We start from the raw sequence: 18,666 nt of genomic DNA on the forward strand, positions 1-18,666 counted from the left end.
CATCATGGCTCCGGAAATGCGTCATAGCACTTGTTACAGCTAGTACATATGGAACCAGACATTGACCATCTCATTAGCCAAAAGCAGGCCCATAGTTCCCATTGAAATACTGGTCAGTTTGTTGATTTAAATTTACTTGTTCTTTATTTTAAATATTGTATTTGTTCTCGTTTTGTTTTTTTACTTTAAGATAAGATATGTGCAGTGTGCATAGGGATTTGTTCATAGATTTTTTTATAGTCCGGCCCTCCAACAGTCTGAGGGACAGTGAACTGACCCCTTGTATAAAAAGTTTGGGGACCCCTGATCTAAGGAAAGAAGAGTAATTAAGGGTTGAGAAAGGTTTCTTCCCTGGTTCCTGGGGCAATACTGAGGTACTACTTCAAGGTGTACTCCATTGCTCAGGCACCTATCACATGTGCATCAGTGGTCAGCAAACCACGGCTCGTGAGCCACATGTGGCTCTTTGGCCTCTTGAGTGTGGCTCTACCACAAAATACCACATGTGGGCGCTACCTCAATAAGGAATGTACCTACGTATATAGTTTAGGTTTAAAAAATTTGGCTCTCAAAAAAAATTTCAATCGTTGTACTGTTGATATTTGGCTCTGTTGACTAATGAGTTTGCCGACCACTAGAATCTTGCCCGTCATGTTCAGTGTTATATTTCCAATGTCTAGCACACTGCCTAGTACACAGTAGCTTCTCTATAAATTATGCCAAAAAAAACAACTTACCCAAAATAAATTTATCCAAGAATAAGATGTAATATTTAGGATAAATTTCACATACAGAGCAATGACTATCTCTCAAGGAAAATAAATTTCATAACTTATGTGAAACCACTTATTTAAAGTTCCTGAAGAGAAGAAACTAGAGAAAGTCCTGGCTTTGGGAGTATAGAATAAAAGAAAAAAAAGATACCCACTAGTATTCTTCATTTAAGACTCTGAAGAATAACAAGCAAGTATACAGTTAATGCTGTATAACAGTGGTATACTAGGTTATCATCATATTTAAAAAACCATACTGTATATGCAGAACACATCTTGGGAAACGACACCACAAACCAGCTATACTGGAGGGTTTCTCCCTGCCTAGCGTTTGGCAGCACTTGAATTTTTCACCATGCATATGTATTATTTGGGGCAGTGGTGGCGGGATTTCTCGCCCACTGTTTCTTGGATTCCAGCCAGGTCGCCTCCTCCAGATGCATCAGCAGTGGCCACACCCTGGCTAGGATGCACACAGCTCCACAGGGCAAGAGCAGGCCTTTCATATGGAACAAAGCAGTTTCTGGACAAGTCAGCTATTTCCATGTCCAATTCTGTCAACAACTCAATTTCAGGCTTGTTAAAAGAAATACATCCACAACAGTTATGAAAGTATTATGGCACATTTTCCTTAAATATGGTGCTCAACTGTGCCTACAGGAAAGGCAAAGTGGCTCTGCTTCCCAAGCCCTCCGCCTCATCTGCTTCTCATAGCTGAGATGTTCACTCCGCAAACAGTTTCTACACATTATCCTCCTATTAGTAGATTATTCTCATCTTCACTGTGGCTAATCTTTCCCATATTAAAAAATATATATATTGGCAATGTGTACAGCTACATTTTTTCATATGACTCCTGAAGGGCTCTTCCCATATCCAGGCCCTGATGTAAGTCAGATTTCTGAGCCTAAAGTAATGCTTGCAGAGCCCACCCTCCGTGAGATCAACTTTTCCAAGTCCAGAATCAATATATTGCGGGGAGCACACACTGTGGAGAGGAAAGCGGGTGACAGAGTCACAATGGGCGCAGACCTCAGCACCCCAGTTTTACATTCCTTAGTTATTCTTGTTTTTTTTTCCTTTTTATCAAATTTATAGGGATGACACTGGTTAACAAAATTATACAGGTTGCAGATGTACAATTCTACAATGTATCTCTGTACAGGTACTGTGTGTTCACCTCCCCAAGCCAAGTCTCCTTCCATCACCATTTTGCGCCTCCATACCTTCCTCTACCTCTCTCTCTTTTTTTTTTTTTTTGCATTTTTCTGAAGCTGGAAACAGGGAGAGACAGTCAGACAGACTCCCGCATGCGCCCGACCAGGATCCACCCGGCACGCCCACCAGGGGCGACGCTCTGCCCACCAGGGGGCGATGCTCTGCCCATCCTGGGCATCGCCATATTGCGACCAGAGCCACTCTAGCGCCTAAGGCAGAGGCCACAGAGCCATCCCCAGTGCCCGGGCCATCTTTGCTCCAATGGAGCCTTGGCTGTGGGAGGGGAAGAGAGAGACAGAGAGGAAGGCGCGGCGGAGGGGTGGAGAAGCAAATGGGCGCCTCTCCTGTGTGCCCTGGCCAGGAATCGAACCCGGGTCCTCCGCACGCTAGGCTGACGCTCTACCGCTGAGCCAACCGGCCAGGGCCCCTTCCTCTACCTCTCTTGCTCCCCTCCTCCCGGCAACCACCAAACTGCTGTCCATGTCCATGAAGTGTGTTTCTCTTTTGCTCAATTAGATTCCTTAGTTATTCTGATAATGTTAGCTTGTACTGATGGAAACCTCACTTAGCAGCTGACGTGAAGAAGAAATAAAGCCATCTGCCCAAGATGAAAGCAGATTTCTTGCTCCAGTCTTAGGACAGAGAAATGTGATCAATAGAAACTAGTCTTCAAAGTTAGGAATTCGTTCATGCCAGGAACATCCACAATAAAACAGGCAAAGGCAAGCCAAAGTTTCTGCAGTTTGGACATCTGAGTTTCTAATCAGAAGGTTCTTCAAAGAGTCCAGAGAATGCGTTATTTGACAATATGCAGAGGAAGTGTTTGCAGTCTAAATGATGAAACATTTCCCCTCTCTAAGTGGGGAAGGGTACCTCATGAGCAACAGGCAGAAAATCACCTAGTGTATACTTCTCAGAAGTGTTTATAAAATAATATCCCAATCTATAAATTTATTAATAAATTGGTGAAATGATATTCTGGCATTCTAAATTAATAAAACTGCATTCCAACTGCAAAAGCTGTATTGTGGAAGTAAACAGGATTTGGTCAGGAAGACTGAAAAAAAAAAGGAATAAAGGGATAAGCAAAGGTTCAAATAGGAGGCATCTCATTAGAGTGACCTCAGGGATGCAGGAACACAAGGCAACCAAACTCTACGCCCTATAATGTGTTTCAAAACCGATCAAACATGAATTATCCAATGACTGTATCAGTTATTCTAAATATCTTTTTAAAAAGTCCTCTCAAAAATCTTTAACTTAATGTTGCTTTAGTGAAATCCAAGAGAATAATTTCATGGCTTAATCATTCAATAGAATAGACTCAAGTAAAATTTCTACTCGCAAAAATGGCTATTAAAGACGTCTTGAAAAAACATCTTATTCTAGCAAAATTTTCAAAAATATTACATACATGCACAAATACATACATAAGTATGCATAACTAAGAGTTGGGCACCAAATATACACAGATGCAAGAGAGTAAGAAGTAGGAGTCACAACACCAGACGATTTCAGCAGATAAACACAAACACTGCTATTGTGCCCTGTTCTGGTTGTTCATATCACTCTTCTCTGCTAGGAAAGAAATTCCAATGAGCTCCCAATACAGAGACAGTTTTGTTGGGTTTTTTTGCCACAAAGGGGCCTTTGTTTGAATCCCCCTCAAGTGATAAGGTCAATCTTAGCTGATCTTGACATTTCCATGGAACCTTTCCACCAGATTTTTTTCCAAGTTCAAATCACTTCCCGAAACCTTTTGGAAATCCAAAGAAAACTCTGTATAAATATAGTATCAGCTAAGTTCTGGAACAAATATCCTTCACGATTTTTCTCAAGACGGTTTTCTATAAATATACGTATGACATCTAAAGTGTCAAAGCTCATAGGATGTATTCCGTGTCCTTAGAAAATCGGCCACAAGAGTGTAGTAATAATATACTGAATTAAATATTTAAAACAGTATTCACCTGTCTTCTTAGCATACAGAAAATATTTTCAAAATTTTTAAAGAAAATCTATTTTCACAAGTTTTACACAAAATTGACATTTTAGAAAATTAAAATACTTTGCTATGAGGTTGCTTAGTATTTACATTACCACCTAAAAAATGAACTATTCTTTCATTTAAGTCCTAAAAAGAACTTGCAAACTCATTTTCTATAGAAGTTTATTTTAGAAACATTAGATTTTTCAGATGAAGAGGCAGATAATTATCATCTAATTCAGTCAGCATTTCCCAGAACTTTTCTTCCTCAAATCTCTGTAAAAGTTCAAGGAGTTTAACAGCTACTTGGATAGCTTTATAATTGTATTGCATTATTGAATGTTAAGGCATCTGATGATATAGAAACCACAGTACACTTTTTATAATCAATGAGCTTCTTTCTAGAGAATACTGCAACACTTCAACCATGGTAATATATATGGAGAGTCTTATGATAAAGACACTAAGGGAATGGCCACAAGGAAGGGACAAGCCAATAGGGTCTACGGTGTGCCACCGGGTATGTCAGAAAGGTAGCTGCTCTTTGCTTTTAAGGTCTCCACATTTCACAAGGTCATGACATTCAAAATAAGACAAAAAGTTCCATGGGTAATGTACACCACAAAGAGTAAATCCCAATAGTTTTCCAGATGGGTAATCCCTACAAGAGGCCTAAAGTGAAATTTAACTCTTTAAACTGAAGCCTTAACTACATTTAAATTATACATATATTTTTGAACAAGTGATCTAGGGGAATGCATTGTGAAGAATCAAAAACTCACTAGTTTCAACTCTAAATAAATGAATGAATGAATCAATGAATGAAGCAAATTCACAATCTTAATTTAGGTCCAAGTCTCCTGAGCTGCAAAAAAAAAAAAAAAAATGCTGGTACTTCCCAAGATGCTATAAAAGATTAAATCATGAAATACAAAGTGTTGGAAAAAGATAAAAACTGATACCCAGATGCTAATAATTAACGCATAACAACGAGAGGCAATAGCCTATAATCAACAAGTAATCAAACAGCTTAAAAGAGCTTGCTTTTGAAATTGAATTAATCAACCATATTACTTGTACTTAAATCAAGTGCTACATTTAACTTGGCTACATCACAAAGTTTATGTTAAAATCTCTTCCATCAAAGTATGGTGGTTCCTCAAAAAACTGCAAATAGAACTACCTTATGACCCAGCAATCCCTCTACTGGGTATATATCCCAAAACCTCAGAAACATTGATACGTGAAGACACATGTAGCCCCATGTTCATTGCAGCACTGTTCACAGTGGCCAAGACATGGAAACAACCAAAAAGCCCTTCAATAGAAGACTGGATAAAGAAGATGTGGCACATATACACTATGGAATACTACTCAGCCATAAGAAATGATGACATCAGATCATTTACAGCAAAATGGTGGGATCTTGATAACATTATACGGAGTGAAATAAGTAAATCAGAAAAAAACAAGAACTACATGATTCCATACATTGGTGGAACATAAAAATGAGACTAAGAGACATGGACAAGAGTGTGGTGGTTGCCCTGGCCGGTTGGCTCAGCGGTAGGAGCGTCAGCCTAGCGTGCGGAGGACCCGGGTTCAATTCCCGGCCAGGGCACACAGGAGAAGCGCCCATTTGCTTCTCCACCCCTCCGCTGCGCTTTCCTCTCTGTCTCTCTCTTCCCCTCCCGCAGCCAAGGCTCCATTGGAGCAGAGATGGCCCGGGCGCTGGGCATGGCTCTGTGGCCTCTGCCTCAGGCGCTAGAGTGGCTCTGGTCGCAATATGGCGATGCCCAGGATGGGCAGAGCATCGCCCCCTGGGGGGCAGAGCACCGCCCCTGGTGGGCCGGCCGGGTGGATCCCGGTCGGGCGCATGCGGGAGTCTGTCTGACTGTCTCTCCCTGTTTCCAGCTTCAGAAAAATGAAAAAAAAAAAAAAAAAAAAAAAAAGAGTGTGGTGGTTACCAGGGGTGGGGTGAGGGAGGACATGGGAGGGAGGGAGGGAGAGAGTTAGGGGGAGGGGGAGGGGCACAGAGAACTAGATAGAGGGTGGCGGAAGACAATCTGACTTTGGGCGAGGGGTACGCAACATAATTTAATGACAAAATAACCTAGACATGTTTTCTTTGAATATATGTACCCTGATTTATTAATGTCATCCCATTACCATTAATAAAAATTTATTTAAAAAAAAAAAAAAATCTCTTCCATCCTCCAGAAAAACTGTGTGGTCTTGCTTATTTAACTCACACCTGGCAAAGTCAAAACCCCATGTAATGGTTCAAAATCCACAGCTGTAAATGCAATGCAGATGAAATACTGAAACTAACCCCCAGCCATTGTTTCTTTTTCCACAAAATTCTACCCTAATTTAAGATTGATAACAGCTAAAGACTACGCTTGGTAACACTTTCATCTGTCCCTACCAGGATCATTATCCAAGTTTAAATCTCCATGTAATAACTCAGAATCCACAGACTCTTGGAGCTTGCAAAAGCAATGCAAAAGGCCAAAAGTATGTAGTAGCCCCAAATGTCTGCAAAACATAACCAGAGCATAACTGGCAGTGGGAGCACATCAGGGCCTGCTGTGAACCCTGGTCCAAATAGCCTACCACTCACCCACTCACAGGGCAAATAACAGGCAGGGTGGCAGTCAACAGCTCACATTTCAGTCCTCAACTAAAACAGATTAAGCTTTAGGACAGCGGTTCTCAACCTGTGGGTCACGACCCCAGCGGGGTCGCCTAAAGCCATCGGAAAATACATAATGCATATTGGGTATTTACATTCCGAATCATAACTGTAGCAAAATTAGAGTTATGAAGTAGCCACCAAAATTATTTTTTGGTTTGGGGTCACCACAACATGAGGAACTGTATTGCGGGGTCATGGCATTAGAAAGGTTGAGAACCACTGCTTTAGGATAAGGGGAAAATCCATTTATTTTGACATCGTTCAACATCAAAATAAACGAGGATTGCCCACAATGCTGTAAAACATACTCATGGCAGTCACTGTGCTAGAATCTGTGTAAAACGAGACCTGTTTAACCCTGTCTTACAACAATGTGCAGTGACACAGAGAGGACAGACCCTATTTTTCGCTCCATAAGACACATTTTTTCCTCAAAAAAGTGGAGGGGAAAATGCTCGTGCGCCTTGTGGAGTGAGAAATATGGTATTTTATTAAATATTTTAACACACCATTTGGTTCAGAATATTTTTTTCTTGTTTTCCTCCTTAAAACCCAGGTGTGTCTTATGGTCAGGTGTGTCTTATGGAGCGAAAAATACAGTACACACAAAAATCAATATGATGGTCAAATAAGTTTGTAAATAGGATACAGAGGTTTGCTCGTTTATAGTTTGCATTGGGTGTGGGGACAGGCTGTAAGCAGGCCAGGTTGTTATACCCTAAGGATTAGTTTTAAGACTAAGCCTTTCCCATCCTAAGTGACTTTGTATCAGAGACTTCCTTGTCTGTACATTAGATTAAAGGTTTGGATTTCTACACTATAAAATGGGGCAGACCAGGAGCTAGCTCTCTCTCGGTTCCTGAGATTAGCATTAGAGGAGAGAGCAGAGAAAGGCCACATGGAGGAGAGGAGAAGCAGCCCAGATGGTAGAGTGCTAAAGGAGAGGCCAGTTTGTGCAGAGTTTGTGCAGAGAGAAGGAGATGGGGTACAAAGGTGAATAAGGTTGGTGAGGTAGAAACCTTTGATTCTAGGAAAACTCAGGTAAGTCAGTGGCTTTGGGAGCCCTAAATGGAAAGAGAAGTGTTTTCCCACTGTGTGTATTTCTCGCCCACCGGATACAACTAGGATTAAAGGTGATGGCCCACCAGTTCTTGGCTCCATTGTTTCATTACCGACTGTCTGAATCTAACGCAAACCTGCATGGGCCAGGGGGCTGTGATGGTGGCCGTGGCTACTGGCCATATACAATAAATACAAAATTCAGAGACATTTCAGAATCTCAGACACAGGTAATCAAAATGACAGTAACAATATCAACAAAATCATTGCTATTTGAGAGCTATGTAGTCTGCTTATACTAAGCAAACAGTTTACATGTAGTATCTCATTGAATTCTCATAACAACTCTATGAGGTTAGCTATAATTTTACCGTTCGAGAGAGAAACCAGGATTTAGATTGTAAGTGCCTACCTACCATATTACTGAGTTAATTTTTAAAATTTGAGGCTGTATAAATTGTTGCTCTACTCATCAGGTTGTTGCTTCCTGTAAAACTCAATAATGATAATAATATAATATATAATAATATATTTGAACATAAATATTATTGATAAAAATTATAAAGTGTTACTTAAATTATGCCAATCACCATTTGACAAAAATAGGGCAAAAAGTATACATGTAACTGGCTACATGCCTCATGCTACATGTTCCACATGAGAGTGGGGTGCAGGCCCCAGGTGTCAGCCGTCACTACCTCCTCACTCCCTGAGCAGCAGGCCCTTTCTCACGTGGGCCAGGTCCGCCCGTCCAGGGCTTCTACTCTGTCCTGCTGCAGGGCTGAAGCAGAGTGTCATCCACCTGTGTCAAGTTCCAGAAAGGCTATGGGCTCCAATTACTTCTTCAACAGACTTTCACACAACTCCTGTTTTTGTCACACCTTTATCCCAACTTCGTTATCAATTCCTGCACCTTCTAGAAGTTCTTGCTTTTAAATCTGCTTCTTTCTTGGCTTTCCTTACTGCCAGTTCAAACTTTCTCAGAATTCATGAAATAGTTACTGAGCGTCCATTTTCCGGTTCCAAAATGTTGTTGCTGTTGTCTCCCTCTTTCTACTTTTTTTTCTGCCCTTGGGCACTGACGTTCCCATCATTTTAATGGGATTTCAGAAGGGAATGAATGTAGTCACCTTAAATTGGCAGTATCTCCCTTGCCAAGTGTTCAGATTCCCTCCCTGCTTTTCTGCAAATCTTAACTGAAAGGCCTGAACCTATTCTTAATACTATGGACTTTATTTCTTTACTTCAAATGATACATAAATAACTACTTATTTCTGTTACTGCTACTTCAGGCATCTGTTATGGATAAAAGATGAACCATGTAGGCCGAAATTCCCATGTTATCATATAATAATTGAGAAGGAATTCACATGAACTTCTTTGGCCATTCATCTCAGGAAAAAAGTCAAAGAATGTAATGAAAAGTAGCTTTTGAAAGTCATTGTCTTTCAATCTCAGCGGAAGTTTCATTTTAAAAACAATAAAGTGTCTTTGTTATAATAAGGGGAAATGGCAATTATTTTACATACCAGAGATTCTGCGGTAAACTTATATTGCATATTGAGAGAGGAAAGAGCATTTGCTAATGGAAAACAAAGGCAGCGGCAATCACTTCAGGGCAAGAATTAAACAGGTTCCACAATGGAAACAGCTCCATATTCTCTGGCCTAGTTAAGTTTAATAGGTTTTCCTCTTAAAATTTAGCTTTAAGAATTAGAAAGGATAAAATGTTAATATTAGTACCATACTTTAAAACTTCTGAAGGTTTGTTATTAAGGCATTCAAGCTTAGAATTTTAATTATCAAATATAAACACTCTGCAATGCAGCTTTACAGTGTCATCATTTGAGTAAAAGGTCAGTATTTTGTAATATAAAGGCATTTCACAAAATAATATTAGGCGTGTGCATTTAAAGCAGTATTTAATATCCCATGATATTTCAATTTTAATATAATTTGATTAAAATTAGGGGAAAAAGTCTTCTGGAGAAGCCACGTTGGGTGAGTCCCTTCTGAATGGGGACAACTGCTGTCATTCACTCGACCCCAAGGAAGAAAGGGGAGACATGGTATCAGTTCCTCATTATATGTGGGAAGCAGATTCAGTGCCTCAAGACACAAAAGCGCAGTGATGGATACTTTTATTTTACTCTGTAGAAACTGAAGACAAGCATACTTTTAACTTTGTATTACTTTCCAAAGAAATACAATGTTTTAACTTTAAAATAGGAAAAAGAAAAATAAGCATCTTGCAAAGTTCTTCCACAGCATATTTTTATAGGTTGCAAATAATAGTATATTCTAATGTTAGAAAAAATGTACTGATACAGTTAGCATAACCTACATATTTAGAATGAAAACTCAGAGTTGAGGGTAAAAACATTTTATAAGACAGCAAAATAAAGGCTCGTCTCGTTTTCATTTTGTAGAAAACTTTTTAACACAAAAGACCTTGCAGGGGTCTTTAAACTTCTTATAAAAACCGCCCACTTTTGCAGTGCTGGTCAACCTGGTCCCTACCACGCAACCAAACAGCGCTGCGATTGGCCCACCATGAAAGCTGGACCGCCCACTAGTGGGCGGTAGGGACCAGGTTGACCAGCACTGCAAAAGTGGGCGGTTTTTATAAAAAGTTTGACGACCCCTGCGGGGGATTAATACTCTGCCTTACACAAAAGACAATTTATTTTCCTCATGGTATCAGTCTTTCACCATTGGTATATCTTAAGTCTAAAAACAAGGGGAATTAGATCATTTCTCTCACAAGTGAATGTAAATTAACCATACTTGTAAGTCTTCTATTAATATTCAATTATCTATAAATTATTCTAAGTGAACACAGATATATGAGGGCAGAACACAAAAAGGAAAAATCAAAGGGTATGTGCAAACATGCAAAACATACACTATGTATGGTGTTCAGTTATGAATTAAGCCCATTCATTTCTAAACCAAATACCTAATACACCTTTTTCATGGGATGCTTAGGCTTTTAGGACATCTCTGATCTTGGTCTTTAAAAGACAAGAAGAATATAAATCCAGGAGATTTCATGAGTTTGAGTCACAGGGAAATGAACATAGGTGGAAGGAAGGAAGTCCAGATTTGGAGGTCAAAGGTGCTGCCCCAGCATTGACCCAAAGCCATACAGCTACTGCCTACACGTCAAGGATCTAGCTATAATCATCCCATGAAAAAGAAAAGAGAGGGACAAATGCAGCCTACTTGCCCCAAATATGCCTTTGAAGAGTGTTACAAAAAAACCAGCTGCCAAGCCCATGGCTCTACCAGAGACAGTGACGGGGCATCAAAGACAGAGCGAAGTCTCCTCACCAAGGAGCTCTGAGACAAGTCCTTGTGGGTGTTCTCCTACTTTATTCATTTCTGTCCCAACCATGGGACCCCTAAGTATTTCTGTACCAAAATTCTGACCTTGATTTTCTTTTTCTTTTTACTCTGGGCACGGATCTCAAGAAAAGTACTACTGGCCTTTGAGAGGGACAATTCATGCTTGTGTGGGACTGTCATACCAATTTCAAGGTGTCTGTCATCTGTGGCTCCCACATACTAGTAATACCTTTGTGGTAAGGTATCAAAAGTTGCAAAATTAATATTGATATTTTAGGAAAAAAGGTCAGACTTTCTGTCCCATCCTTTCCTTGGGGAGGGGAGGGAGAAGAATGTAGAAGCTTCCTGACTTACAAGGACAATGAATCATTTAGTTTTAACTACAGAATAAAGGTTGTATGAGGAACTTCTTTTCTCTTTCAATAAGAGACAGAATTTACATACCACCCTACATTGATTGTGGCTCCTCCTCCATTCCTGGAACCCTGAGAGTTACATACCTCTAGGCAAAGAAGGGGAGATAGACACTAAAAGATTTATAAATGTCTTTGATTGTATTACCTTAAAAGTTTTAATGTTTCTTTGAATCTCCTAAACAAATGTTGTAAGCTTGTGCCATGATGTCATGCTCCCCCCAACCTGTGTGTAATCAGGGGCATATAAACAAGCCTTTGAAAGGTATTTGGTGCACACGATTTGGGTCTGCAATGCCCCATGTTAGTCATATGCGGCTGGCATATTTAATAAATCTCCTCCTTTAATAAAACCCTTCAAAATTCATCTGGACTTGGTGTCTCTACATAAACCCACAGAAGTCAGATACAGGTACTTTAAGACATTTGGCACCCAACGTGGGGCCATGGTGTTTCACATCACCGGGTAGAGACACCCCAAATCGCCTGGTCTCTCCGGGGGCTGCCTGACCCTGCTGGAATTTCGAGAGGCACCACCTGAGATGTTTTCAGGGCTCCTGGTTTTCCTGTGGATTTGGACAGTTCTTCGGCAGACGCCTCCCCATTCCCAAATTCAACGATTTGGACATTTTGGCAGAGAAATCAAGAAGGTAGGTAAAGCAACTCTTTTGCTTTACTCAATGCTAGCTTTTCTTCTGTTCTGAATTCTTGCTTTTCTGTTTGGGACTAGTATGTAGGTAAGGCAGATCTATGGCTTTGCTGTTTGTGACTCCAGAGATATGTAGGTAAAACAGATCTTCTGCTTTACTGTTTGGGACTCTGGAGATGTGTAGGTAGGGTTCTTCTGTTTTGCTGTTTGGGACTAGTTTGTTTGTCTCGATCTGCCATATGAGGATTGGACACAATCTTACTTGTGCAGTAGGCTCTCCAAGACCGAGACGTCTGTGGAGAGTTTTGGATCCTGTCTTAGGCTTATCTGGGATGTATCTAGTTGTACTCTGGAAGAGATGTCCATTTGTATTTGCACATTTATTTGTACTCTAGGAAAATAATAGGTGAGAACTGAGTCAACCAGGTTGACCAGTTCTGCCTTGGGCTTCCAGAGGCGTCTGTTTGTGTCTGCACATTTGTTTGTGTTCTAGGAAGACCATCAGTGGGGACTAAGTTAACCCTGAACTTCCGGAGACATCTGGTTGTGCTCTCAGAGAAAGAACTGAGTCGGGACATTTGGTGGTGCCACATTTGGGGGTGCTCTCAGGAAAAGACCTGAGTAAGGACTGAGCTGATCAGTCCTATCTCAAGATTTCCAGGGACATCTTTGTGTTTGTCGAGATCTCAGTCTTTGTTTTCAATGTTTCTGTCTAAAACCCCTGAGCTGTATGATGTGAGTGGAAATCTGGTGCTTGAGCCTAAGCTCTTCCAAGGACGTGGCCTGCAAGCACCTGAGAGGCCACTAGGGGGAACCCTTCCCTTGTCAATTGAGATGTGTGCTTAATTAGTAAATGATTTGTTCTGTCTCTGTTTGCCAGGAAAAATCTCTGGTATAATTTTAATTGGAATAAGTAAAGTGTGCTCTTTAAATTTCTTGATTTATAATTTGTGTATGTGAGGTCTTTAATGTTTAAACGTATCTATTTTAAGGCCTGAATTAAGTTTTTACATACACTTCTGGCTTCAGGGCACTCTGATTTCTCCCCTGAAGAAATTATTCTCTTCAGTTGGCTATTTCCTCTTGTCTTGTGTAATAATTAATACCTCTATAGTCAAACATCCTTTATTCTGGGTGCTAGTTATTATCTGTCTTATCTTTCTTGCTTTTATTAGTGTGCTAATTCCTGCATTTTCCCAGACAGTTTCAATTTTGTAAATCAGTGGCCCTAGCTATTAAATATGGGAGGAGGGCCCAGTACACAGAAGACTCCCTTAGGCTGTCTCCTAAAGCACTTTCAAGAAGCTTATGGAGGCAATTGTGGATATGGAATTAAATGGTCCAAGAAAAGACTTCGCACTCTTGTGAATCAGAATGGCCCACCTTTGGGGTAGGATGACCATTGACCGGGACTTTTAATCTCTGACTAGTAAGGGCAGTTTGGGACATCATAACTGAGGATCTGGGCCACCCTGATCAGTTTCCATACATTGATCAATGGCTAAATTTAACAATGAATCCATACAGTGGCTAAAAACATGCCTGATACAAAGAGGGTGCCACATCTTCCTAGTCCGGCCAGATTTGAGTCTGAAACAGGATAAAAGAATAACTAAAGTAACAGTAACAGCACTTCAAGAAACGAACTCTTTTAAGGACAAAGGGCCCCTAGGGGAGCAAAATAAAAAAGGAAGAAATTAAAAAATTAGGACTATGCTAAGAAAAAATGTGCATATTGCAAAAAAGAGAGACATTGGAAAAACAAATGTCCCATATTACGAGCAGCCAAGGAAAGTTTCTCCAGCCTCTGGGGGGAAGGGCTGGCAAGTAAGTGGTTTAGCTGAGAGAAAAGCGGAAGGCAGGGTTGGGACATACTCTGAGGAACGGCAGGGGAAGGGCGCTAGAGTAAGGGTGAGGTGACTGGAGGAAGTATAAAATAGGAACTAGTTTCAGATATTCAGATATCCACCTACTGACCAGAAGTTTTACCCATTTGGAAAATACAAGGTAGGAATAATATTAAAAATTGGAACATTGCTTTAGAAAAAAACTTAAGGAAAAAAAAGGAAACAGGGCCAGGTAAAAAGGTTTAGAAATAAACCACAGGTGTGGACCTTGCTGGTTATCAGTTCCTTGAAATAAACTGCAACTCCAAAATGAGTAATGGAATCATGAATAACAAGATTATAGGGAATGGGATTATCAGAGAAAGGCCCTCTGGCTGCCTCTCCCCTTCTCCCTGTTAGGACATAGGGGTCACATGGGCCCTCCCTTGGTTGGAGTGATGGCTTGGTGCCCTCCACTGCTGTGTAAAAAAAATCATAAAAGGGAAAATAAGTGTAAAATATACAAAACTAGCACTGGGAGAAGGGTTTTGACTCTCTCCTGCGGGGCCAAAGCGGGTGTTGGGTCACCTCCAGGTCTCTCAGTTCCGTCATGTGGCATGACTGTTGTCTGACATGGGAGGCCTGGGGTTCATGAGGGAAACCCACTGCTTTAGTCATAACAGTAAGAAATTGTAAAAAGAATTCTCAGGGAATTGTGGAGAAATTAAAAACCTCATGTAGGCTAAAGCAGCCCACTGTTGGGAAAGTAAATTTATAAAATTTATGATTTTTAGTTTGCTGCATTGGTTGTAAGAAATAAAGCTAGACAGATGCTGGGGAAGGGATGGTGTTGGGCAGATAAAATGTATTATGCTCACTTTGTTAAAGAGGCCGTTGCCCAGGTGATATTAATGTGTGTTGGGGTGGGCTAAAGGCAGGGAGAATCCTTGTAGCCTGGGGCTTGGTTTTGGGATTAAGCCTTTCCTACCCTTTTTGGTGTAAGGTGGTACAATCCTATCATGCCTCAGAGAAGTGACTTTGTATTAGAGACTTCCCTATTATGTATATTGGATTAAGGGTTTGGATTTCTACACTATAAAATGGGAACGGAGCGGGAGTTTGGCTCTTGGTTCCTGAGGTTAGCATGAGAGAGCAGAGAGAATAGAGCCAGCAGCAGGAGGAGGCCACGTGGAGAAGGCCAGGAAAAGCAGCCAAGATGGCGGAGTACTGAGTGAGATGCCAGTTTGTACAGAGTTTGTATCTGGGATAAGGAAGGAAATGGGGAACTGAGGAGAATAAGGCTGTTGAGCTAGAAACCTTTGATTCTAGGAAACTCGGATAAATCAGTAGCTTTGTGAGCACTGAATGTGACTGGGTTTTGGAGCCCAGTGTGTATTTTTACTTGCCCGCCGGGTGCAAGCTAGATTAAAGACTATGGCCCACCAGTTTTTGGCTCCATGGTTTCTTTACCGACTGTCCGAATCCAATGCGAACCTGCATGGGCCAGAAGGCTGCTGTGATAGTGGCCGTGGCCGTGCCTTCTGGCTTTACAGATGGGGATGAAAGTCGGCTTAGTTCTTGGGTCTGCAATGCCCCATGTTAGTCATATGCGGCCGGCATATTTAATAAATCTCCTCCTTTAATAAAACCCTTCAAAATTCATCTGGACTGGGTGTCTCTACGTAAACCTGTGGAAGTGAGGTATGGGTACTTTACAACACCTTTAGAACCCCCAAGTCATCAGATATGGGGCAACCAGATATGCATTTGCCAATGCCCCTTGGGAGTAAACACAGCCACATCACTTCAAAACCATTGCTATAAACTCTAGTATCTCACTGAAACCGCCATGTAGAGAACCGCCTCTCAGATACCAATCTACATCTCCAATCAAGACTGTTCTCTAGTTCTAACATGTTTTCTCCTTTACTCTCCCCCAGCTTCCCCTCAGGCTCCACGAGGACTTCCAACCAGCCCAAAGTTGAATTCTTTATCTCCCTCAGTAGCCCTCAGGTCCCTTCTTTCCAATGCCTTATCAGGTTCCATCATCCCTAGGTGGTATTGGAATGGTCTCAAATCTGTCACCATCTTCAGCTCCTCTCTCATACAAACACCAACGGCTACCTCCCAGGCCACCACATCAGTCCTCTACTTAATGGCTCAATGCACCCATGTAGCCTTCAGGAAGCAGTGAGAATGCCTCTGCAAGGCACACAAAGACCTTCACTTCCCTTAGTACTGATTCCCACCAAGGCCCTAATGGCCACCAACTCCAGCCTGACCCAAACCTGGCCATTTCGGGAGAACGCCCTTGTAGTCAGATACCTCTGTACACACGCTCTGAGTGTTCCAGTGGCTACCACTGGCCCCTGGGAAGATGCCACCAGCTGAAATGCTTTAGAATCCAGGCACTTTGCAAAATAGGAAGTTCTGTAAGTGTTGATTGAAATGAACAATATAAAGGAGAGAACTGAGTGGGGCCATGTCACCAATTAACACACACACACACACACACACACACTGCCAGAACCAGAACAATCTTGCTCCTGCCTGTCTTCCTTTCATAACAGGGCTTTGGAGTGTTACTTGCATGCAGTGAAGAAGTTGAACCACCATAAAGGGGACCAGATGCCACACTGTCAAGTTGAATGTTGAGCATGTTCTTAACTCAACCTACACTAAATATCCTATCACCTGGAGCTACAATTTCTCATAAGGTAAAAGTAAAGCAGCAAAGAGAGTCCAGCAAAGAGGAGTAATGAGGAAAAAGAATGAAGAGACCTTAGATATAACAATCTTCTGTGACAATTACATACTTAGCATCTATGTATCAACAACTTGAAACACCTATAAATTTATTTGAAATAATACAGCTAAACGCCAACTGAATTAATGAAATATTTCATACTTCTAAATATCTTCCTCTTAAACTAATACAGGTGTTTGTTCAGAAGCAATGTCTTGGGGTGACCAAAGGCAAACTAAAAAGAACTTACTTTTTGCTCGCCTTGCAGACGTCTGTAATGTTGGAGAAGAGGTGATGACTCTCTGTTTTGGTCATTGTATTGCTCAGTTCTTTTGAATTTTTAAACATCCGTATCAAGATCTCCAAGCTAAGTAAATATGAGTGTTCGGAGGATATCACTTCAAAGATAGCCTGGTAAGGAGGAAGAAGAAATGTATTATTACGTTATATTAATTGAAGAACTAAATATAGCTTCCCTAATTCTGCTATAAGGATGATATAATTTTAGAAAAGTACAAAATGATAGCATTAAGAAAACAACTTAATGCTGTTGTATCACCAAACAACTGTCATTCTATAAGGCACTTAAACCCAAATTATGAGCAGTAGTCACTACCCACAGTGTAGGATCTATGTTAGGAAGCAAGGATAGATCATTAAACCTCAGAAGGACATTAACTTTTGGAGTCTTCTCCAGCTCTGCTTTCAAAGCATGCTGCTCTGGGACAGTAAGGATTTAGACATCTCTTAGGATTCAGAGAAAATTTCTCACAAATATATCCCCTCACCTCATCTCTGTGGGCCCTTTCTCTCACTATGTTTCAGTTTTAATAATCTGCAGTCAATAACAGCAAACATTCTGGTGTGTTAAGAGAGCATGACTTTACCTACCTTCCAAAGGCTCTTATCAGCTACAGAAATTCCTTTCTATAAACTCATATATATATATATATACTCAATTGAAAGTAATTCTGTCTATTCAACAAGCCATTTCTGCTCTTGTCAGTGTCTCAAGTGGAGTGAAAGACCTTCTGCAGAAGCATCTGGTGTCAGGCACACAGTGGTTTTCCTGATAAGAGTTCATTAATGATGAAATGTCAACCCACACAAGTAGGTGGACACCAATGCCCTGTGAAGGAATTCAGCTAGCTCCTTAACAAAATCAACTTCATACCCTCCAGGAATGGCAACACAGGGAGAATTCCTTCTCGGAGTGGCGTTATGACATCCTTGCAGGCCTGAGATTCACACCCTTCATTGAGATCTCCCTAGTAATACTGCCATCATCACCTAGCCCTTCAGGGCTCCTCCCAACAAGCCCTGGGCTCAGAAGATTCTTCCCAGAACTCCCTGTGCTGCTCCTGAGGCTGGGTGGAAGCAGGCAGGCTCAGCAGGTGGACCAGGTAGACACAGGTGCCTAGCTGCTGGTGGGCGGGCCATGTTTGTCAGTCAGATGAGTGGTGTTAATCTCTACATGTACCACTCCCCTTTTAGCATCCATAAGCTTTTAGGAAATTCTTACTTAAATGTGTTGGCCTAGTTTGGGTTGTGCTCAGGGATTTAAGTGATATAACAAATCTAAAGAGTAAAGAGTTAAGAACATTAAAAGTCTCACTTAACCCAATGGTTTTCAACCTTTTTACACTTGGGGACTGATGAAAATAGAATTATTTGGGGGGTCACTAAGGCAGAAATCACCCTGAGCATAAGCAAATTTGGCTAAAATCATTGGGTCTATAATCTTCATACAACATCAGGGTAGTTAATTCTTTCATAAACTGGCATGAAATTTCTGGCCAACCTGTCCACAAACCAGCAGTTGAAAAACATTGACTTAACTTGTATTTTATGTAATTCTACAACACCAATATCAACCAATATGATTATCCCCCGGAAATATAATGCATGCTAAAGAAAACTGTCACTTCCTAGCCAAAAATAATTCATTT

General features: G+C 41.0%; 1 protein-coding gene across 2 annotated transcripts in view; it reads right to left on the reverse strand.

Annotated features, from left to right (window-relative positions):
- ARHGEF26 (Rho guanine nucleotide exchange factor 26) overlaps positions 1–18,666 on the reverse strand; it is a 136,132-nt gene that overhangs the window by 85,856 nt on the left and 31,610 nt on the right. For both annotated transcript variants that reach the window (XM_066259059.1, XM_066259058.1), the window contains exon 5: positions 16,968–17,128. In XM_066259059.1, the coding sequence (XP_066115156.1) occupies positions 16,968–17,128 (161 nt within the window). The remainder of the gene's footprint in view (positions 1–16,967; positions 17,129–18,666) is intronic.

Source organism: Saccopteryx bilineata, chromosome 2, assembly GCF_036850765.1.
Source record: "Saccopteryx bilineata isolate mSacBil1 chromosome 2, mSacBil1_pri_phased_curated, whole genome shotgun sequence".
Taxonomy (NCBI): Eukaryota; Metazoa; Chordata; class Mammalia; order Chiroptera; family Emballonuridae; genus Saccopteryx; species Saccopteryx bilineata.